This window comes from Lemur catta, chromosome 5 (assembly GCF_020740605.2).
Source record: "Lemur catta isolate mLemCat1 chromosome 5, mLemCat1.pri, whole genome shotgun sequence".
NCBI lineage: Eukaryota > Metazoa > Chordata > Mammalia > Primates > Lemuridae > Lemur > Lemur catta.
The window spans coordinates 34,640,994-34,665,066 of record NC_059132.1 but is presented as its reverse complement, the minus strand read 5'-3'; the positions used below and the strand labels follow the sequence as shown (position 1 = coordinate 34,665,066).

The window sequence follows — 24,073 nt, the reverse complement described above, 5'->3', positions numbered from 1 at the left end:
AGTCCATACACGAGGCTGGGTAGTTTATAAAGAAAAGAGGTTTATTTGGCTCATGGTTCTGTAAACTGGAGAAGAAGTGTGGCGTCAGCATCTGCTTCTGGCGAGGGCTTCAGGGAGCTTCCAGTCAAGGTGGGAGGCCAAGGGGGAGCAGGCGCATCACATGAGAGAGGAAGTGAAAAGAAAGGAGGAGGATGTGCCAGGCTCTTTTAAATAACTGAACTAATAAAGTGAGAGCTTACTTCTTATCGTGGGGAGGGCACCAAGCCAATCATGAGGGGTCTGCCACCATGACCCAACACCTCCCACCAAGCCCCACATTCAACGCGGGGGATCAAATTTCAACATGAGATTTGGAGGGGCCAAATATCCAAACCATATCAGAAGGTAAGTCTCAGGCCTTGCCAGGACATTGACATTCCCAGTTGCAACACTGCCTACTGCCTTTTTCTCTTCTCAGCTGCCCCTGCCCCCAACAAATGGAAACAGCTATATTGTTTTTTTCTCATTATAAAAGTAGTCCATGTTTATTGTAAAAGATTCTGACATTATAAAAGATTCTAAGCAGAAAGGTATGAGCATCTGCCGCTCCCTGGGGCTCCAGGGCTGAGCAGAAAACTAAGAATAGGTGTGTGTGGGGGTGCCACCCAGGGTGACTGTATTTTTACAATGTGTGAATTGTACATGCAGAAACAATATATTATTTTCTAATTTTAAAAATAACTCACTGTTCTTTTTCTTATTATAAAAAAGATGTTCATGACACACAGAAAAATTCAGACAAACAAAAACTGAAGAAAATAAAAAGATTTATTTTCTAATTCCACAGTTCCACCCACTCAGAAATAATCACTGTTAATCCTTTGGAATAAATCCTTTTAAACCTTCTGTGTGTACAGATTTATATTTATCTTTTTTTTTTTTTTTTTTTGAGACAGAGTCTCACTCTGTTGCCCGGGCTAGAGTGAGTGCCGTGGCGTCAGCCTAGCTCACAGCAACCTTAAACTCCTGGGCTTAAGCGATCCTACTTGCCTCAGCCTCCCGAGTAGCTGGGACTACAGGCATGCGCCACCATGCCTGGCTGATTTTTTCTATATATATATTTTTAGTTGTCCAGATAATTTCTTTCTATTTTTAGTAGAGACGGGGTCTTGCTCAGGCTGGTCTCAAACTCCTGATCTCGAGCGATCCACCCGCCTCGGCCTCCCAGAGGGCTAGGATTACAGGCGTGAGCCACCGCGCCCGGCCTATATTTATCTTTTAATAGAAGTAGAATCCTGCTTTGCTGATTTTCCACTTACCATGTAGGGATCACTGTTTGGGGAGAATAACTTTTTTTCAAAAGTAATGCTTGCTTATTCAAAAATTCCAACAGTATGCAAGTGCACAGAGGAGCTTACCTCTATCCGTTTCTTTGTGGTCCCCCTTTCCTCCATTTCCCTCTATCCCACTGTTAGCAGTTTAATGGGATTCAGTCTTTACAAAGGGTATTTGACTGAAATATGGAGGTGGTGCCAGAGCCCAGGGTGGTTCCTGCAGGATCCTTACCATCCCTGTCCCTCAGGAACCAAACGCCAACAGCGTGGCCTGGAACACCCAGTGTGAGGACATGCTCTGCTTCTCGGGAGGAGGCTACCTCAACATCAAAGCTAGCACCTTCCCCGTACACCAGCAGAAGCTGCAGGGCTTTGTGGTCGGCTACAACGGCTCTAAGATCTTCTGCCTCCACGTCTTCTCCATGTCAGCCGTGGAGGTGCCACAGGTAACCTAGGGCACCTGTTTACTCTCAGCAGTGGCAGGGCAAACAAGAACAGGAAAATGGGGCCCTCGCTGGTGCACTGAGGAGGAGGCAGCGAGGAAGAGGGAGGAGAGAGGAGTGGCAGCTGTGAAATACTGTGGAAGGCAGGATTTGGAACTTGAAGCCCTGTCTCCACCCCATGCAACTTGTGTCTTTGGGCAAACAGCTAATCTTCGCTGAGCCTCTCTTTCTTTCTGATCACCCTTCCTGGGTAAGGACTGGGAGGGACATGCAGTGTTGTCAGCAGAGTGTGTGTTACTGAGAGCCATGCATGGTGCAGAGTGGAGCAAGCCAACAAAGCTGGGAGTCCAGCAGAGTGTGCACATGAGCACGTGTGTGGTGGTGGTGGTGTGTGTGTGCATGTGTGCATGAGAGAGGGAGGGAGAGAGGGAATGAGTGGGCTGGGGTATGGGGGCTAAGGTCTATGAGCCAAAAAAGGAGCATAGAACTCTGCACAAGTCCCCTGAACTAGGAGGAGGCAGAACAGAAATGGGAGGCTGGAGTATGGAGCCACAGAGAGGACAGACAGGAGAGCAGAGATGGGCAACCCAAGTGGGGGCTGGCCTGATCACACCTGTCCCAGGTGCCTGTCTGCCCCCAGAGTGAGTGGTGCTTATGGTAGAACTGTCATTAAACAGAGACAAGCACCTAGGAGAAACTTTAGCACTCAGAATCCCATCCTCAGGAAAGAATCACTCTTAAACATATATACATTCACCCAGACCTTTTCTATACATATATATGATATATGCATAATATATAATTATGAGCATATGATTCATGTAAACATTTTTTTAAAAAGTAGAATCATACTGGAAATATTGTTTTATGACTTTTATCTATATAAACATAGATAAATTAAACCTCAGGTTTGTGCTACTTCACTGTATGTGGACTATAAATGAGAGACTTTTACTTTTAAAATTTATTTATTTTTAAATTTTTAATTGATAAGTATAATTGTACGTATTCATGGGGTACATAGTGATGTTTCAATACATATAATGTATAGTCATCAGATCAGGGTAATTAGCATATCCATCATCTCAAACATTTCTCTTTACTTTGTATTGGGAACATTCAATATCCTCCTTCTAGCTACTTGAAACTATATAATATATTATTGTTAACTGTAGTCATCTTACAGTGATATAGAACATTAGAACTTCTTCCTCCTATCTACCTGTAGTTTTGTATCATTTAACAAATCTCTCCTTATCCCTCCCTTCCCCTACCCTTCCCAGCCTCTAGTGTCCTCTGTTTTTTACTTCTATGAGATCAACTTTTTTTAGATTCCACATATGAGTGAGAACATGTGGTGTTTAACTTTCTGTTCCTGGCTCATTTCACGTAACATAAGGTCCTCCAGTTCTGTCCATATTGCCATGAATAAAAGGATCTCATTCTTTTTTATGGCTGAATACTATTCCATGGTGTATATACACCACATTTTCTTTACCTGTTCATCTGTTGTTGAACACCTAGGTTGATCCCATATCTTGGCTGTTGTGGATAGTGCTACAGTAAACATGGGGGTATAGATGTCTCTTCAATATAATGATTTCCTTTCCTTTGGATAAATACCCAGTAGGGGAATTGCTGGAACATATGGTAGTTCTGTTTGTAGGTTTTGAGGAACCTCTACACTGTTCTCCATAGGAAATATACTAGTTTATGCTCCCACCAACAGTGTATAAAAGTTCCCTTTTCCCTATATCCTTGCCAGCATCTGTTATTTTTTGTCTTTTTGATAATAACCATCCTAACTAGGGTGAAAGGATACCTCATTGTGGTTTTGATTTGTATTTCCCTGATGATTAGTGATGCTGAGCATTTTTTCATATATTTTTTGGCCATTTGCATGTGTTCTTTTGAGAAATGTGTGTTCAGATCATTTGCCCCTTAATCGGGTTGTTGTTGCTGTTCTTGTGGTTTTTTTATTTGTTTGTTTGTTTTTTTGCTGTTGAGATGTTTCAATTCCTTGTATATTCTGGGTATTAATTCCCTGTTGGATGAGTAGTTTGCACATATTTTATTCCATTCTTTATGTTGTCTTTTCACTCTGTTGATTATTTTCTTTGCTGTGCAGAAGCTTTTTAGTTTGATATAATCTCATTTGTATATTTTTGCTATTGCTGCATGTCCTTTTGAGGTATTTTTTTCGCTTTTAAAAATTTTAATAGAGGCCGGGTGCGGTGGCTCACACCTGTAATCCTAGCACTCTGGGAGGCCGAGGCAGGTGGATCGCTCGAGGTCAGGAGTTCGAGACCAGCCTGAGCAAGAGTGAGACCCCGTCTCTACTAAAAATAGAAAGAAATTATCTGGACAGCTAAAATATATATAGAAAAAATTAGCCGGGCATGGTGGTGCATGCCTGTAGTCCCAGCTACTCGGGAGGCTGAGGCAGGAGGATTGCTCAAGCCCAGGAGTTCGAGGTTGTGCTGTGAGCTAGGCTGACGCCATGGCACTCACTCTAGCCTGGGCAACAAAGTGAGACTCTGTCTCAAAAAAAAAAAAAAAAAAATTAATAGAATTAGGGGATACAAATTGAATTCTGGTACATGTATGTATTTTTTTTTTTTTTTTTTGAGACAGAGTCTCACTCTGTTGCCCAGGCTAGAGTGCTGTGGTGTCAGCCTAGCTCACAGCAACCTTGAACTCCTAGGCTCAAGCAATCCAACTGCCTCAGCCTCCCAAGTAGCTGGGACTATAGGCACGCACCACTATGCCCGGCTAATTTTTATATATATATTTTTAGTTGTCCAGCTAATTTCTTTGTATTTTTTTAGTGGAGACGGGGTCTTGCTCTTACTCAGGCTGATCTCGAACCCCTGAGCTCAAACAATCCACCTGCCTCAGCCTCCCAGAGTGCTAGGTTTACAGGTGTGAGCCACCATCCCCCGCCAGTATTGTCATTTTAACAATATTAATTCTTCCGATCCATAAGCATGGGATGTCTTTCCATGTGTTTGTATTCTCTTCAGTTTCTCTCATCAGTGTTTTGTAGTTTTCTTTGTAGAGGTCTTTCACCTCCTTGATTAAATTTATTCCTGGTGTTTTTTTTTTTTGGTAGCTATTACAGATAGGATCACCTTCTTGATTTCTTTTTCAGCTAGTTGTCTATGTATAGAAATGCTACTGATTTTTGTACATTAATTTTGTATCCTGCAACTTTACTGAGTTAGTTTGTCAGTTCTAAAAGTTTTTTGCTAGAATCTTTAGGTTTTTCTGTATATAAGATCATGTTGTCTGCAAATAGGAACAATTTGACTTCTTCCTTTAAAATTTGGATACCCTTTATTTCTTTCTTTTGCCTGATTTCTCTGGCTAGGACTTCCAGTACTATGTTGAATAGGAGTAATGAGAGTGGACATCTTTGTCTTGTTCCAGTTCTTAAGGAAAAAGCTTTCAGCTTTTTCCCATTCAGTAAGATATTAGCTGTGCATTTATCATATATGGCCTTTATTATGTTGAGATACTTTCCTTCTATACCTAATTTATTAAGAGTTTTTATTCATGAAGAGATGTTAAATTTTATCAAAAGCTTCGTCTGCATCTCTTGAGATGATGATGCCTTTTTTTTTTTTACTTTTTTTTTTTAAATATTAAAATCCATGGCCCAGAGAAGTGTGCTTTTTGAGAACCCAGTTTTGGTGCCCTGAGGGGGTGTACTGTTCCTGGAAGTACTACAATACCAGGTCAATGTGTGGAGTGGACAGAGCAAGCTCCTATTCCATCTCCCTGCTCCAAAACTCCATTTAATGTATTATCCTTGGGTAGAGGACATATCTGATATTAAACTGATAAGAACAGATACTACACTTGATCTTAGCCAAAAGGCCGAGAAGCGATGATCATATGGTTTTTGTCTCTCATTCTATCGATGTGATATATCATGTTTATAGATTTGCATATGTTGAACTATCCTTGCATTCCTGGGGTAAATCCCACTTGCTCATGATGTATTATCTTTTTGATATGTTGTTGGATTCGGTTTGCTAGTATTTTGTTGAAGATTTTTGCATCTATCTTCATCAGGTATATATATTGGCCTATAGTTTTCTTTTTTTGTTGTGTCCTTGTCTGGTTTTGGTTGTTAGGGTTATGCTTGCCTCACAGAATGAGTTAGGAAGAATTTCCTCTGCTTCAATTTTTTGGAATAGTTTTGAGAAGAATTGGTATTAATTCTTCTTTAAAGGTTTGTTAGCGTTCAGCTGTGAAGCCATTGGACTTTTCTTTGTTGGAAGACTCCTTGTTACTGATTCAATCTTGTTACTTGTTATTCATCTGTTTAGGTTTTCTATTTCTTCTTGATTCAATCTTGGTAAGTTGTATGTGTCCAGGAGAGGCTTTTAATCATCTTTCTTTATTGTTATCTTCTAATTTAACCTAACTTTTAGATACAGCAGACCCATCACTTTTTATGAATTGTTGGCTCTAAACTACTATAGCTTTTTTCACTCAGCAATCTACTGGAAACATGGTTCCAGGTCAATGAATATTCTTCTTCAGCATTTATAAAATATTAAGATGAATGTAGACTCACATATAGTTGTAAGAAATAATACAAAGATCCCTTATATACTTAGCCCAGTCTCCCTCAATGATAATAGGTTGTCATACTCTAGTACAGTTTTATCACTTGTGTAGGTTTGTGTAATCTACCACCACAGTCAAGACACTAAACATTTGCAACACCACCAGGTCCCTGGTATTGTGCTGCCTTTTATAACCACACCCCACTCCCTATTGCCCCCGCCCCCACCAGGATTATATTTCATTCCTACATTTTGTCCTATCACATGGGTGTTCTACAACTTATTCAACTAGCACCTACTGTCAGACATTTTTGTTATTTATGGCTTTTTTGCTATTATAAATAGTAGGCATCTTTCATCTATCCCAACTTAGCTCCTTGGTATAAATTCCTAGAAGTGAAATTGTTGGGTCAAAGCCTATGTACATTTGAAAGATTTTTAACCCATTTCCAGGTTTTCCTTCCACTACGCTCTCCCAGTCTACATTCCCTCCACGCAACTCACCTTCAGACTAGAGTCCACTTCTTCTTGTAAGTCGATGAAACGCTTGTTACTCATTACTGCAGGAATTATTAGAGAAGTGCCCACCATCAGTACCTGACACAGAGCAGTTATTCAAGAAATGTTAGTGGAATTCAGATCTGAGGAAAAAGAAAAAGGGAGAAAGCAAGAGAAAGAAGGGAGTGAGGTGGGTAGCAGTGGCAGCAGGAGGAGAGGCACAGACAGCCCCTTGTGGACTGTGTGTCCCTGCCGTCCTTGTCTGCCCCCATCCCAAACCCACGCAACCACATCTACCAGAAACCACTTTTCTTCATTCATGCCAGACAGGCTATGCTTCTTGAAAGGTTTTCCCCCAGGATTGCCATCTGACCTCAAAAATAAGTGCAGTTTGCTGCTCCCTGACTTTGGTCGGCCAAGAGGAGCCAGAGGGGCCAAAGTCTCCCTTGACTGCACCAAGGCTGTCCTGCTGACACAGCAAGGGTTAGGAAAGGCAGGCTCAAGACAAAGGCTGTTGATCTGTCGCCTTGCCTCCAGCCATCCTGCGGTTTTGGCCCAGAGAGGAGGGGGAAGGCATCAGATCCACTCTTGGGAATTTTGGTTTCCTTTTGAAATTTACATCATCTTGTGCAAGAACTGGTTTGTCAGGGCTGCCAAGTAGGGCAGCAAGCCCTCGTAGGGCTTCTCAGGGTGGTGGTGACTTCATGTTTGGAATGCAACAGCGAGATAAAGTGTAGCTCAAAGAGTATTTGTTCAGTTAGTGTATTTTTAAAACTCCCCCTCAGTTTTGCCTCCCAGGCAAGTCCAAATGTTAGCCCTCTGTCATATGCTCAATTTGGATGTGCCTGTCTGAGTGCCTGTCCCACTCTCCTGGGGCGTTCAGCACAGAGAGAAGTTGTGCAGTTTGGAAGGAAGCACCGGCTTTGTGTTCTGATTCTGCCACCTACACCCGTGGAAACTTAAGCGGCTCCTTTCACTATTTAGGGCCTCATTTTCTTCTCTGTGAAATGGATGCCCATCTTTCAGGTTTTGTCTGGCCCAATTCCTATTTCTTATTATTACTGACAGGCAAAAACCACAAAACAGAACTAAGTTGGAACAGGACGTACTTACTAAAGGAGTTTAGAAAGGAAAGCTCGTTGTGTGGGGGGGCTCTGAGAAAGCTTCCAGGAGGTGGTGAAACTTGATCTGGAGTCTGAGAGACAGAGAGAGGCAGGGAAGGTGTTTCAGACAGAGGGGAAGGTGGGTGGGAACAAGTCTGGAGAGCCCAGGAGAAGATGAGGAGCTGGTGCTGAGAAAACAGAGTGGAGGGAATGATCATGCCTGCTTTTGGCCCGTCGCTTTGTCGTTTTCAGCGTTCCTCTCGTCTGCCCATAGTAGCCTGAGCTGGGCAGGGCCTCTAAACAGAAGTTAATGGACTGATCCCAAAGTCACTCAGCTAGGATGTGGCTGAGCCAGGCCTGGGTTCTAGCTCAGCTGCTCCCCAGTTCATGCCCTGCTGCCCCCTTAAGGGGCGGGAAGCAGGGAGGGATGGCCCGGGAGGAAAGAAAAGCACTCAGGGGCAGCCATATCTTGCTGTCAGGGAAGACCAGTTGTTAAAAAATTTTCCTTCAACTCTGAAGCTAAAACATGGGACTAGAAATTTCAAAGGTAAAGGACCCAAATGCCGAAAACAGCACTTCCTGTTCACATTTGGGAACCATTAGCACAGAAGTACTGGCTGATTGAGCTCTACTGCCCAGGAATCCAGGACAGATGCAGGTCCCTAAAGCACACTGACTAGCCTAAAATCAGGACAAGGACTTTCATTGCTAAAGAGGTCCCGGCTCAACTGAGACTTGTTCCCACACACATGTGTACACACATACACACACATATGAATGCACATGAGGCAGGAAGGGGCACAGAACCTGGAGTCAAGTTGCCTCTGGCTCCAGCCTCAGGTTTCCTATTTGCCAGGTATGTGTCCTTGTCAGTGGTACTCCCTGAGTCTGCATCTCCTGGGCCATAGTCAGGGAGTAATAATACCTACTGCACAGGGCTGTTGGGACAGATACAAAATCACTTTATAAACCTAAAAAAGGGAAATTATTAGAAACCATTCACAGATACTCACAGCAAGGCAACCCTATCTTGTAGGAGGGAGTTAGTCTCCAGCACCAAGGAGCTAGGAGACTTGTCTCTAGAGCCTTCCTGGGTAACCTGGAACAAATCTCTTACCTTTCTTGGACTCAGTCCCTCTAAAAAGAGGCCACCCCAGACCCTTTCCTCCCAGTAACTCATTCATTTCTTCAGCAAACATAGACCAAGGGCCTGCTGAGAGAGGTAAGTATAACCCCACCACTGCCCACAAGTTGAAGATGGTCTTATCGGGGAGACGGCATGAAATTACAGCACCATCCGGGATCTGGACGAAGGGCAGAGGAAGCTCAGACTCCTTCCATTGGCGTGGGAGCTTGAGGGGTCAGGGGAGGCTTTCCAGAAGAGATGACATTTTAGCAGGGTCTTCAAAGCCAAATAGGTATTTTCCAGAGAGTAGGGAGGGGCAGAGGCATTTCAGGCGAGGGTGGCATCCTGTGGTAGACACAGGCCTGAAGGTGGGAAAGAGGGGAAGATGGGCAGGAAGTTTGTTCTGGGGAGCCCTGTGGCTCAGCTGTGAGGGGCGGCAGAATGGAAGGCACCATAAGGTGGGCAGGGAGAGGCTGCCAGGGTGCTATTCTGCAGGCACGTGCAGTGAAGCCATCGCACACATCTGGAGGCAGGCTCTGTATGGCTGCCTCTTTCCATTGCTCTGAAAACAGTCTTTTTTCCTTTTGATGAAATCCTGCAGTCTGCTCCGATGTACCAGTACCTGGAGAGGAAAATGTTCAAAGAAGCCTACCAGATTGCTTGCTTAGGCGTGACAGATGCTGATTGGCGTGAGCTGGCCATGGAAGCTCTGGAGGGATTAGAGTTTGAAACAGCAAAGAAGGTAAGTGTGTAGTCATCATGAGCTGGAATTTGGTCCTTGGAGGGTCACTGGAGGAGGCAGAAGGGAATGCAAGTGACATGGAGAGGCAGAAGCAGACCGTAATGGGCTCTGGAGTTACACTGACCTGGGTGTAGATCTCAGCTTAGCCACGTCCTCGCTATGAGCCTGGGCAGGTAAGAACCTTTCTAAGGCCGGGCGCGGGTGGCTCACGCCTGTAATCCTAGCACTCTGGGAGGCCAAGATGGGTGGATTATTTGAGCTCAGGAGTTCGAGACCAGCCTGAGCAAGAGCAAGACCCTGTCTCTACTAAAAATAGAAAGAAATTATATGGACAGCTAAAAATATATATAGAAAAATTAGCCGGGCATGGTGGCACATGCTGGTAGTCCCAGCTACTCGGGAGGCTGAGGCAGGAGGATTGCTTGAGCCCAGGAGTTTGAGGTTGCTGTGAGCTAGGCTGATGCCACGGCACTCACTCTAGCCTGGGCAACAGAGTGAGACTCTGTCTCAAAAAAAAAAAAAAAAAAAAAAGAACCTTTCTAAGATTGCTTCTCTATAGCGTTGGGGGTGACAGTAGGCCCCATACTCACAAAGTTGGAAGGATCTAATGGGATAATGACTGTAAAGCCTGCATAGGAACAATGTCTGATAGATTCTGGCTGTCACTCTTATTACTATTATTTATGTAAAGCACCTAGCTAAAAGCCTGGCACATAATATGCAGTCAGTAAGTGGTAGCTTTTATTGGTGTGATCATTAGGCCATTTATTAGGCAATACTGTTTTTCTTAGCACTCTGCTAAGAGTGGTGGAAGAGATGGTCAAGCTCTCTGATTCTCACAGCAATGTGGTCTCTTCCCACATACCTTCATGGCACAATTCATGGACTTGATTCGTTGTGTCATTTCCTGGCTTGCTCTGTTAAAGCTAGAGAAATGGCTGAAACCATGTGACCCCTTTCCTCGCATTAGAAGAAGCCCAGGTGTATTTCTGAGTTGCGTTTCCATCTAGAACTTGACTGAGGTGGATGGAGGAATGGCTTCCAGCCCCCTCTCCCCTCCTTTGCCTCCTTGCCTTCCCAGTCAGTGAGATTCTCATTTTGTCCATACGAGTTGCAAAGAAGTATGTGATGCCCGCCTCTTGCTAAGTCAAGGCTTATAGGTATGAAAAGAGGGTAGATTGGACCACACTAGGATTCAGAAGCCTGGTTGAGAACCATGTAAGGGGCTCTGCGACCTCAGGCAAGCCACTTCTCTCCGAGCCCCAGTCCTCCCATTTCTAAAATGGGGATGGTGAAGACACCCCCACAGGGTCAGTAAGCTTATCTGAGACATAAAGGAGAATTTAAAACTTGGAGTGGCTATGCAATTGCTAGCCATTATTAAAACAAGGAACATTTTTGTTACATGATAATTATCTGTATCATATCTTTAGATCTACTAAGTGTAGGAAAGTGGCAATAGAGGAGGGCTTTCAGAATTCAGGAGGGAGGAAGCATCTCCCTGGAGGGAGCTTCTCTCTCCTGCCCCACCCAGGAATGCCAGCAGGGATGAAGAATAACAAAGGACTCGTAGAGCATGTTTTGTCTGTTTTTAGCATGGAGTGAAATTAAAAGTCTTCCCCCTAGTCTAGATTATCACCTCCTTACCCCCAGGATCTAAACACGCACCTGGTCTTAGTGTCACCTGGTCTTAGTGTCACCCTGCATTGCCCAGCACAGTGCCTTAGACAGGTTCAGTGCTCAGCAAATGTTTGAATGGGCAAAAACTAAACTGGAATTACTCTCCGCTTATTCAGCCCCCTGTCCTGTATCCCCAAAACACTCCCTGAAAATAGAAATGATTGTATTAAAGCCACAAGATTTTTTTATGTGTTTATTTTAATAGAAAAATAATTGTATACTGTGTGTATTTGTACATGTACTACATGATGTTTTGAAAAAGCCACAGGATTTTGACCATAGACTAGAACTTGGCTATTTTTTGCAAATCCCAAATCCCTTTCTTTCTCCCCTGTGCCACTCTGGCGCACGTGCTTGTAAAGGGTGGTTCCTAGCAATAGACCAGCGTCCCCACTAGATGGCAGAGGAGAGCTGCTTAGCCCACAGACCACTGTCCTGAGCAGAGCTGCAGCTGCTTCCCTTTTCCCATATTTCCCTCTGCTGAGGTTATTCACGGGCCCTGTGACTCTGACCACTGACCAGGCACCCTGACTCTGCAGAATGTGTCAGGCTGAAGGAACTCAGAAACAGATTTTTCGTTGGGTAAATCCTAGAATCCAGCACAGCAGAACTAGAAAGACCCTTGGAGAGCATGTCACTAGCTTGCGCCTTTCCACAAAGAAGATGGCTGAATCCTGGAAGCAGGGAAGTGGGTTCAGGGCTCCCTCGATGGAAAGCCTCAGAGCTAGGACTGAGCCTAGAATGCTCCTTCTTTCCCTCACTGCCACTTGGCTGGGCATTTCAGATTTCCCCTCTCGTAGTGCTTTAAGGAAACCCAGATCTAGAAGATAATGTATAAGACCTTCAGCATGGAACACAGGTACTCTTAGTCCTTTGTCCCTTTGCTCATGTGATGCCTACCTTGCCCTTTTCTACAAATTCCTTTCCAAAAAAACCCATTTGCCAGGTTCCTACTCTGTGATGCCTTATTTAACCCTGCCTTCTGCCACCGCCTGTGCTCAGACGGCTAATCTATGTTCTCAAGGCTGTCTGGTTTGTACTTGTATAGTTCTTAGCTCAGGGAGATTTAATGATATGTTTAATCTGCCTGCTTCCCTTTTTAGAACGTGAGCCTCTGAATTGGGGAGGGGGACAGGGGCCAAGTCTTATTCATCTCTGGGTCCCCAGCCTTTGAGAGGATGTTTAGCCTTGAGGGATAAAAAGATGAAGTCACATTGTGGTCATCTGTGAGGCAGCCAGAGGCCGGGTGACTTGCTCATTTCCCCAAGTCTTTTTAGGAGAGACCATGTCATGCAGCTAACTAGAGGCTGCAAGTGGCCAAAGTTTCTCTGTATTTTAAATTCTAAGGGCTCATGGAGCTGATGCTTCCTCTAGGTGTGTGTCAGCCCATTTCCAATGGGACAATGTAGAGAAGCACTGGCTAAGTAGAAATATTGACAGCAAAATGAAGATCAGCCTGATGTGGTAGATTGTGTTCTTCTAAACCCCTGCAGAATCTGAAAGCAGCAAATGAAGTTTAGCTAACATCAGTCTGCCTGTTCCTCAGAAACTTCTGGCAGTTCATGAGTTAAAGTCCCTGGCTTTACTGTGAGTCCAAGAGTTTGCCTTCCAGGGACTTGGAGTGATTCATCCCCTACCTCCCCCCTCCTTCCAGAAACCATTTTTATTCCTTCTCAGCTTTCCCCTCCTCCTTTCGCTCTGTGCTAGGACCATGGGCTCTGGGTGCCCGGTGTTTATGGCACCTTTGGGTAGCATAGCTATCTCTTGCTTTCCATCTCAGTCACCAAGATATGCATGCAGTTTCTTATCAGCCAGTACATCTTACCCACTCCTGCTCTGATGTCGCTGCCCCAGAGTGTCAGACCAGCTCAGTTTTCTTTGAATAGTCTCCCAAGGAGGCACCATTACACATTGCAGTATCATAGTTTTGTTTTACCTAATCCCCAAATGATTGATGCAACCAGGGCTTCTTTGCTGTTCTTTTTATGGTCTAATCCTATGGATAAAGCCATGCCTCACTGGGTGGTATAACCCTCCCAAACACAAGATGATTAATGCTTGCTTTTTATTCTCTCCTTACTAGCTCACTTTCTAGAGCTTGACTTCCTACCCCCAGCCAATCACCCACTTTTGAAGCCACGAAGGCGGCTGATTTTATTCTTTATTTCTTCCCCTGTAGGCCTTCACCAGAGTACAAGACCTCCGATATTTAGAGCTCATCACCAGCATTGAGGTAAAAGATGAAGTATTCTTCCCTTCTCCAGAAAGCACCGACTTGGTATCAGTCATTTACAGGGAGCCCTTCTAGCAGGCAAGAACCCTGCAGACATGTGAACAAGCCCACTGGTGTCTGGGCACCTGGGCCACAGCCTTGCTCTGAGGGGCAGAGTGGCCACGTAGGGGAAGAAGTGCCCTAGAGCAGAGAGTGCAGTCTGTTGCTTGGTAGCTGGGTGAGGCAGATGGGTTCCTAATCTCTCTGAGCTTTGGTTTCTTGTCTGTGAAATGGGATCAGACCTACCTCGTAGGATTGCTGTGAGGATTAAGTAGGTTCTCAGTGACTGGCGCATCTTTTTGGTGGCAGTTAGCTGCTTACCACGCTCTCAGACTCCAGTAATCCGGCAGTGTAGGAGGTGTTTCCCAAGTGCACATGACCCATGTGCCACCCCCAGAAATGGACCTGGGGAGAGAGGTCTGCAGACTGCACAGAGTGGCCTGGAGCTCTGCAGCACCCCCGTCCCGCTGTTCCCGGCTGAGAACACTGGCCTTGTCAGCCATATCCAGATAGGCCTGGGCGGGCTGCACCATGTGCTGGGTGCTGGTAGACACTGTTCTTAATTTCTGTGTGTCTCAGTGCTGTCTGACTCCTCTGTAAAAAGGCATACATATTTTTTCTCCTGAACAGATTTATTGTGAAGCTATGGGAATGTGAGATACATTTGAATTCCCAGATGGGAGCAGTGAGGAAATCAGCAAATGTCTTGTCCCTCTAATTCAGTTCAACATAATAAACACCTTTTGTGGGCCAACCTATGTGCTGAGCCCAGTGGGCAGAGAGCTGAGTAGAAGAGAGGTCTGCAGGAGCTCACAGCCTGCTAAGCCTAACAATAGCTGCCATGTGTGGAGTCTGCTCTGTGCCTCATGCACGATCAGTGGTACTCTGTTCCAAAGCCTCATGAGAACTTAATGAGTCAGGCATTGTTATCCCTATTTGGTGGAGGAGGAAACTAAGGCTCAGAGAGGCTGTGTGACATGCCCAAGGGGCCACAGCCAAAAGCTCAACTGTGATTCAGACCCCGTCTGTCTGTTTCCTAAGCTCATGCTCTCTAGGCCATGCACCTGCTCCCCACCCACTACCTTCCCCAGCATGGCCTAAGGAGCATCTGTATCTTCTGTTACTTACCTGCGTGGTAAAGGGCTTGTTTGAAGCCATCTATCTGTAATGTCCAGTGCTGCTTACTATCAGGGCTGGAATTTTTAAATCAACTGTCCTGGATCTAAGGGTCTTAATCTGAAGCCATGGAACGTAATTTTTCTGTATAAAAAAGTAACTGGTGTCTCTGAGGACCAACGCTTGCCATTTGTTGTGTCTTACCAAGTTCACAGTGTCTGCCTCTTCTATATAAGCTGGGAAATTGTTTAAAACAGTAAATTTGTAAGATTGTCTTTTGAAAAAAGTAAGGTGTCTTTGACCACTCAGGCCTTAGTTGCATGCTGCTAGGTGTTCAGCATTATTCCAGAGAACTGAGGTTCCTCAGTAGTTCCCTTTGGATAGGTGGGATGTTTCTGTACTGGCAACAAGAGGAAAATATTGATATGTACCTACTGAACACACACAGGTCGTTTTTATTGACATGGTGATACTGTGTGGTCCAGAATAGATACGGCCTAAATTTCATGCCCTAGGAAAACCTTTTTTTTTTTTTTTATCTCACTGCAAGATTTTAATTTATTTGCAGCTATTAGGAGTTAGAGTTTATTTGTCTGATTGCCTGAACTATGTATAGGTTTTTAAAAAAATTTCTGTCAGTGGGGAGGCATGTTGCCTCCAGCTGTTAAAACTTTCACCAGCTTGTCTAGGAGTTTGATTCAATGTCTCATCTTCCACTGTGGTATACTTGCTAGAAAACAAGCAAAAGGAAACTGCTGGGGATGAGGGATTGGTGCTATTGAGTGTTTACAAATACTTGAGCTACAGACTAATGAATGTTCCCTAACACAGGAGGAAGGAGCATACATGGTACTTCTTTTTATTCTCCGCACTGCTAAGCCTCTGTGTGTATGTGTGTGTGTATGCACACAGCTGTGTTGTTTGGGACCATCGCTTGCTTCAGAAGGTAGTATTATGTGATACAAAGAGCATCTGTAGTCAGACAGACTGAGTCAAAATGCCAGCTCCATCTGACCTTAACCTGTCCCACTTCTTGAATCTCAGCTTCCTTTGCTGTAACACTTGGGTGGTAATACCAATGCTGAGGGTCATTGAAAGGAATAGAGTCCATACTTTTATACAAAGTATATACCTAGCACCTAGTAGATGTTCAGTGTATGGTATTTCTTACCTTCTCTTTAGAAATAGGAGGAAGCCAGGCACATGGTGCAGGCTACTCAGGGGGCTGAGGTGGGATGATTGCTTGAGCCTAGGAGTTTGATACCAGCCTAGGCAACATAGCAAAACCCTTTAAAAAAAAAAAAAGGAAGGAAGAAAGAAATAGGAACATAGAAAGACTTGGTACCCTATTTAATTGGTTCCCATCTTGGGCAGAAACCCTAAAATTTCTCTTTGTCATCATCATGGTCACAACTCTGCCAAACCAAGCCTGCAGATTGGGGAGGTCTTGGGACCTTAGGGGTCACCAACGAGTTGGCAGCACACACAATCCAAACTATCCAGTTTTAGCCTTGGAAGAATATACAGGAAAGCAGCCCTGAGGAATTTCCATTAAACAAACAAAGGTTTGCATCTTTTTTTGATCTTCACTTGTCTGGGAAAAAAAAAATCTGCTTTTGTTGTCAAGCATTCCCACCAGAAACCTAGGTGAGAGACATAACAGCTCAGGAGCCAAGCGAAGGTTCCAATAGGAAGGCCCATGGGCTTAACTTGAAATAGCAACATCGAAACTTTGTAAAGGCGGCTTCCTGCCCATGGCTGCAGAGGCCATTTCCTGTGCTTCTAATTTTTCCAGGAGAGGAAGAAGCGGGGAGAAACCAACAATGACCTGTTTCTGGCAGATGTGTTTTCCTACCAGGGGAAGTTCCATGAGGCCGCCAAACTGTACAAGAGGAGTGGGCACGAGAACCTCGCACTCGACATGTACACTGACCTCTGCATGTTTGAGTATGCCAAGGTAAACTCCCCACCTCCCAGTCCCAGGCTGCCATTTGGAGTCCACTGACCTGCAGTGTCCAAGTTGTTTGCCCCAAGAGGTGGTGCAGATGAAAAATAACAATGGCTTTGGAAAGGGTGTGAGCAAATTGGTAAACAGAGGAACCATCTATTGCCACTGGTTGAATCTGACCCAAAAATGACCTTTAAGGCTGATACCAAAGGGATACAATATGACAGTTCATACCTTTGTCAGTAACAGAGCTACGTGGGCCGTGAGTCTTTACCAGTGTATCCCTTCATTAAGTGTTGAGGGCTCAGGGCTTCAGGGCTGTCTCCCACAAATTCTCTCAAACCTTGTCAGGAGCCACAAAAAATCGATATGCTACCAACCACACGATGGGTTCACTCCAGCAAGGTGTTAGCGCAGTGTGCCTCATAGGTGCAGGGTAGCTCCCACGTGGTCTCGGTGGGTGGTGGTAGATTCCCTCTTGCATTTGGAGGGTCCCCATTAAGGTTAGTCCCCCAGATATCTGGGCCTTTAAAGGTACATGTGGAAGAAGAGCTTCCTGGACCAGGTTCCTGATGGCTTGTGTGAGAATGAGTTACACTGAGTAGCCCAGACCAGTGAAGACATTTGCAATTCAGCCTAATGCAAGGTTAAAAGAGCCTTGGGTGCATCGAGCAAGGAGGTTCTTCTTTCCACAGGGGTGCCTTTGTTAACCTGCCTTTCCCGGTAGTGTCAGAAGAGGCTCTCAGAATGTTATTAAGTGAGTCATCAGCCACAACCAATTAGTGGCTATTAATGGTAATTATCGAGCTCTCAAGTTCAAGATGGAAAATCTTCCCCATTTTTTCCTGCTCTTCTGTTCTCAAAGATGGCTGTGATCTTCTACCATCTGTTAGATCCCAGGGCTACAGGTTGTGTGTGGCTCCCTGTGATGGGGCCCAGAAGTTATTGTTCATCAGTACCTGCACAAGCCCCTGGGCCCCAGCCTGTCTTTCTACCTTGCTCATCCTTCACGCCAGACCTCAGATCTAGGGTACCTCAGGGTCCTTCTACACTTTCCTCCACCATGCTCCCACCACAAACACGTACAAGATTTCTTAATACATTGATAGTGAGAACACCTAAATCAGTACATCTCTCTCTGGGGATAAAATTTTAACTGGGGACAAAACCTTTAACTGAAGGATCAAATCCCTAGGTAGAATTTAGGCATCAGGAACAGCTGGATCTGGTTGTCCTTTGCGACCAACGGCACTTCCTGGAACCCCTGAAGCCTCTCCAAGTAGGCATGGTGGTGCACTAGAAAATGCCTTGCCTTGGCATGCAGAGAGCTGGTATGAATCTCAGTCTCTCCTGTGGGACAGGTGACCTGGGGAAAGGCTTTTCACTTTGCTAAGCCTCCGTTTCCTCCTCAGAGGGTGACACAGCTACAGTTCAGTTTAGTTCTGAGAATTGCACAGAATAATTTATGGGAAAACCCTTTACAAATGCCAAGTTATAGAAAGATTAGGAAAATGAGAGGGGCCAAGCATGACCATGGAGTGGATGTTCTTCAGACTTTTCCCTGGCTGGCCCCACTCCTGCCTCTGCTCTGAGGCCCCTCCTAACGCTTCGGGTGGGCTTCATGCACCCACAGTCTCCCACCCAGAAATGCAGCCCATTTACACACTCCATCTGGTCTGTCTCTCTATGAAGGTAAATACTCTGGGACTTGTTTTTGGTTTTAGTTTTTGATCGTAATTCCAAGTAAGTTGGTTATGTTTCAATCATCCTCCCCATCCTCCACCCGGTAGTCTGAGGTTGAGAAAATGTGTACATACACATTATGTTGGGGGGTGGGGGAGATCCAGTGCTTATTAACGTGGCATGTTTTTGTTTACTTGAAAATTGCTTCCCAAGATTCAATCTGGTTTTCAGAAAAATTTTAAATTACATTCCCACGTACAAATAAATTGTATGCTTTCCGGATAAGTGACATGTTTATATGGTGATAAAGGGAATTATAATGCTCTTAACTCTTATGTAGTATGTCCTTATCAAAATCACCAAGCATGAGAACACTGTTTAGTCTCATTCATCACTCAGCACAGCCTCTTTCTGTCCACTTCAGGACAAAGTCTTTGCCACAGCCCCCAGATAACGTGTAAATTAGCTTCATGGAACCAAAAAGCCTTTGAAAACCCAGTTTGTTGAGTCTTGAAGGAACCATTTAGACTCAGCTTCAATTAAGTGAGAGCTCCCTGAGCTGGACTTCGGGGCTGAAGGAAGCTCCTTCAAGCCTGTGACCCATGTGCCTGAATGGTCTCACTGGGATAAGGATCCAAATTTGTGGCTCCTCCTTAGCCTCTGATCCTTCTTACTACAGTCGTCCCTAGTCCACTGAGCACTCACTGAAGTCCTTTTGAAGGCTTTTTCTGTTATCTTATGATGCTTGTTTCCCCCAGCTGCTAACCTCATTTAACCAACCAGGTAGGCAGTTTCCAGCTTTGGGTTGGCATAAAGAGTGCCTGTAGTAGCTGCCAAGGGTAGAGGGTATGTCTGTAAAGGCCCGAACTAGGCATAGTCTATGGCTGCATTCTAAGCCCCTTCCCCTTTGTGAACTCCAGAGGGAACCAAAGGCTGGCTGAGGCACGCCTGTGTTTTACTGGGACCCTAGCTTCAGGGTAAACAATGTCCCTTCTTCCCCTTCTTAAAACATTTAGCTCTTAGCCCAACCTAATATATGATTTTAGGAGCTACACAATTACCCTGAAAGCAAATGGAAAAAAAAGTGAGCTAATTGTTCAAGTGGGTTTTTAGCATATGTTGACTGTACTTTCCTGACAAATGAGTGTTAATCGTGGGGAAAGGAGTGCTTTTTTTATACTTTGTGAGGTTGACACAGAGCACTCTCAGCAGGGTACATTATTCCTAAGACAAACCGCTTCTTACTCGTAATGCAGATCTGGGCTGGAAGCACTCTCAATTTCCCTTTCTGAAATCCCCACCTTTTAAAATGTCAGCACCAGTGCTGCCTCAACTATGGCAAACTCTCACATGTAGATTTGGGACAACTTTATCCTGAAAAGAGGTGATTTTCTGAGATTGTTTCCCACACATTCTAGGGCCAACCCAGGGAAGCTTGGCCTTTCAGAGGCCCCCTGTGGTGGTGGAAGGAACACAGGTTCTGCAGCCTGACCCCTGAGCCTCTGGGACCACAGGCCTCTCTTCCTTCACGGATTCTCTCCTGGACCCCTTCTCCTGCCTCAGATCCCCCCCTGGCCTCCTGCTGTACACTGTTGGATCAGGTCCACCCTGCAGACCTGACCTCAAAACAGGACCCCATACCATTCAGTTGGAATTAATTAACCAAAAAGAGTTTTGCTTGTTATCTGTCCTAGGCAAATACCTGAGGCAAAGCTAGTGGAATGATTCCCTAAATTCAGGCAGCAAAACATTTCAGAAAACAGATGCGAATCTTCGAGTGTGGTGGTGGTTGAGGAAGGGCACAGAGGGCTAACTGGGAAATCTTGAAATCATTTTGTTTGTGTGAGTTTAGGGGACCACATGCTCAGCCCCATCTGAATAAAGATCCTAGGTATGAATATTTGAAATTGTGCAACCAGTTGTCTAGCCACTATTTAGGAAAAGTCACATATATATGAAGCTATATCAGCAAGACACACGCACAAAGTAACCCAGTCATAAACCCTCTACACTGCAGAGTTCCAAAGTGTCTGGAAAGTGTTTAGCTGAAGGGAAGGGAAGGAAACATTGAGAGCCATAGTCCTTGACACTGTCCCAGTATCCCCCAAGAACACCTGTGGGGCAGTCCATAATCACTCCTCCTGGAAACCTGGGACTGCCCCCCACTCAGCCACACAGGGATGGGCTCCTGCCTGCATCCTGATTGCCTGCTTCAGCCAAATAGAGCCCTTCCTTGCTCCGGCTCTCAGCAGCCTGACGTAATGCTGGCACAGGAAGTTCTAATCCGGAGTGTTTTTGTTTGTTGTGCTTCCTCAGGATTTCCTTGGATCTGGAGACCCCAAAGAAACAAAGATGCTAATCACCAAACAGGCTGAATGGGCCAGAAATATCAATGAGCCAAAAGCTGCTGTGGAGATGTACATCTCAGCAGGAGAGCATGTCAAGGCCATCGAGATCAGTGGCAACCATGGCTGGGTTGACATGTAGGTTTCAGTCCCTGCCCCAAGGAGCATTTGGCAGCATGTCATGTCATGTCAACTCTTGGTTTTGATTGACAAGGGAAAAGATACTGTTTCTCTAAATATCTAATCAAATGTGATGGTGACTAGGTTCTTTGGGAGCACAGAGATTGAAGAAGGCATTCGCTGCCTTTGTGGAGCTTATCGAGTCCCTGGGGGGAAAGGGTGGTGGGTACTGAGGAGAGGCAGACACCCCAAGTCAGAGCTGCCATGTGCTGAGTGCTCACCACAAGCCAGGTGCTGCGATAACCGTGCAGGCATTTGGTTCTTTCCCCACACCCTCAGGGTTGGTGTTTCTAGCCCTTCTTGCAAATGAGGAAACCGAGGTCAAGGGACAAGTGATCACAGAAGTCCAAACAGCAGGAAGTCCTGAGGCTGAGCTTTAGACTCTGATCTGGGTGATTTCAGTGCCGTTAATAGCATAATGGTAGGTACCAAAAAAGAACAAGAAAAGTTCCAAGTACATGAGGAAAGGAGAATTCCCATGGGAGGAACGATGGATGTCTTCTCTTAGGAGGTAGTCTTTGCATGAAGGGGACCTGAAGCATTTCAAGAGGCAGAGATGATCGATAGAAAGGGAAAGGATGTTCAGGCAGGAGGAACAGCACAAACAGAGCCAGCTGGCTCTGGCTGGAATAAAAGGTGTGTGGGAAGGTGCGGGGGCTGCAGGCAAGGGGAACTGGGCTGGCCACACCGGGAGGGCCTCAGATCTAAACCGAAGTGTTCAAATTTGTGCATGTGTGTGAGCATGAAACGCACTGTCTCTGACCGAGGGAGGACAAAGCGCTCCTGGGGAGGTCTGCTACACTGAGTCCCAAGCCCGAATCCTCCACAGGGAGAGAGAACCTATGGCTGGGGCTGTGCAGTCTGACCCTCCTCGGGCAGGAAGGGGTAGAATGGAGGAAAACTAGAGGAAGGGAGACCAGATAACTAGCGAGGGCAGTAGACCAGAAGGGAGCGAGAAGTAGAGGAGCTAGAACTGAGGGATCCATCCGGGGCATGGGGCAGGCGGGGGGAGTGGAAGCCTGATTCTGAGCTCTGCACCTGCCGGTTGGTAATGTCATTCGCCAAAGTCCAGAACAGAGGGAGAGGAACGGGCTAGGGGTGGGGCTGCATGGAGGCACGAGGGATTCGGTCTTGGGACTCAGTGTAGCAGACTTCCCCAGGAGAGCTTTGTCCTCCCACAGTCAGAAACAGTGCATTTCATGCTCTCACACATGCACGTGCGTGCGTGTGTGTGTGTGTGTGTGTGTGTGTGTGTGTGTGTGTGCGTGCGCGCGCGCATGGGCGTGCGCTCTCACGTGCTGCCGCAGCTGGCAAAGAAAGAGAGGATGGGAGGGGCTCCTGAAGTTGGCTAAATGCTGCGCCCTAAGTGCTGTGGGTTGTTCTGGAAGCAGCATTGTAGTCCACCGGTAGCAGTGGCCCAGCCAGGACCTGAGGAGGGGGAGGGGCTGGTTAATGATCAGGTTGCCCCCTTAGAGCCCTACCATGTGGTTTGTGTGTGGGCCCCTCACAAAGGGACCTTGGTGGGTGACCTATCACCCCATCTTACTCTTGTCCAAGAATAAAGTTTCTTAAAGATGGAGGCATAGATTTTGCCCCCGGCATTATTGTTTTCACAAAGGAGGTGATACAAAAAGGAACCAGGCAGATTTAGGGCCTCCCCATTCTCTCCTCCGGTTTTTCATATGTCACTTTCATTTGTAAGTGCTATGTATCAGGTTACCCTAGGGATGCTTAACTAGTTCAAGAAAGAGACATTAGCGTGATCCATCCCTTTTCCAGGTCTGGCTGTTAAAGGTGCCTCTCCTCCAGGAACATTTAGTTTGATGGGTGGGGGGTTTCCAAGTTTCTAAGGGGCTGCCTGTGCCACCTTTCCCTAAAAATGTGTCCTTCTCTGCTGAGCAGTATTATTTTTAGTTGCCATTATTGTAAGTGCAGACTGACAGGTCTCCCTGTGCTGCTCTGTCTCTGAGGCAGGGATCTGCTGCAGCTGCTTCCCCTTCCTTTCTCACAAAGAGCAGTCCGGGTAAAATCTCTTCTCCTGGGAGAGCTGGTTTTACTCCAAACCCCAGCCTGACCAGAGGGAACAAGCACATTCTATCCAGGCCTCGTGTCCCCATGAGCAGTGGGAGGCTGGTCACCACTGAGAAGAAGTGGTGAGCCAGCTGGTCCCTGTGGCTCCTCACTGCGGTCAGCACCTTGGCCAGGAGGAGGATACAGTCAAGACTTCCTTCAGGCCTTTCTTCCAAAGCTCAGAGCAGGCCCCGCACATGCCTCTTCCTCTAGAAGGCCAGTCATTGAAGAATTCTCACGCCTGGGCCTCTGCTTTCCTGGGAGAATTACTGAAACAGTGGCGGAAAGAGCACTCTGCCACTTCCTGGCTGTGGAGTCTTGGGCTGGATGTTTCACCTTCCCCGCTAGACTTCAGTCTTCTCATCTGTAAATGGAAATAATAGTATCTGCCTCTTTGGGTAGTGAAGATTCAGTGAGATCACACATGAGAAAGCTCATGGCGCCATCTTGGTACCTGGTAGGGATAAGTAAACATTTGTTTCTGTCCCCAGATCCTGCTGTGGATAGATTAGTAACTCCTGTGAAAGATATAAGGTGGCAACAGTATCTTTTAGAGCCTTCCTCTCCTGGTCCCTGGCAATGTTTCTGGAGTATGTATTCACTCATTTAATAACCACCCATTAAGCATCTTCCAGGGGCCATGGCACTCTATTAGCATTGGGGACAGTGGAATGAATGGACATAGAGCCTGCCCTTGGAAGATCCAAAGTCCCCCCCCCACTTCCTTCCATCAGGCCCATTCACAGTGGTCTCTCTCCTCCCTGCCCTTCCTACCCCTCCAGGTTGATCGACATTGCCCGTAGGCTGGACAAGGCTGAACGTGAGCCTCTGCTGCTGTGTGCTGACTACTTCAAGAAGCTGGGTAACTCTGGCTATGCTGCCGAGACCTACCTGAAGATAGGAGACCTGAAGTCCTTGGTGCAGCTGCACGTGGAGACTCAGTGCTGGGATGAGGTGAGGGGAAAACACACCTCATG

General features: G+C 45.9%; 1 protein-coding gene and 1 non-coding gene across 7 annotated transcripts in view; one reads left to right on the top strand and one right to left on the bottom strand.

Annotated features, from left to right (window-relative positions):
- Positions 1 to 24,073, top strand: part of IFT122 (intraflagellar transport 122) — a 75,836-nt gene that overhangs the window by 36,197 nt on the left and 15,566 nt on the right. For 4 of the 6 annotated variants that reach the window (XM_045551498.1, XM_045551494.1, XM_045551497.1 and 1 more), the window contains exons 14-19: positions 1,562 to 1,759; positions 9,662 to 9,802; positions 13,662 to 13,715; positions 16,666 to 16,827; positions 20,818 to 20,984; positions 23,879 to 24,050. In XM_045551498.1, coding sequence (XP_045407454.1) covers positions 1,562 to 1,759; positions 9,662 to 9,802; positions 13,662 to 13,715; positions 16,666 to 16,827; positions 20,818 to 20,984; positions 23,879 to 24,050 — 894 coding nt within the window. The remainder of the gene's footprint in view (positions 1 to 1,561; positions 1,760 to 9,661; positions 9,803 to 13,661; positions 13,716 to 16,665; positions 16,828 to 20,817; positions 20,985 to 23,878; positions 24,051 to 24,073) is intronic. The other 2 variants (XM_045551499.1, XM_045551496.1) reach the window with 1 other exon arrangement.
- Positions 5,457 to 5,647, bottom strand: LOC123638941. The gene has a single exon (XR_006735523.1). It is a non-coding gene; the product is annotated as a U2 spliceosomal RNA (small nuclear RNA).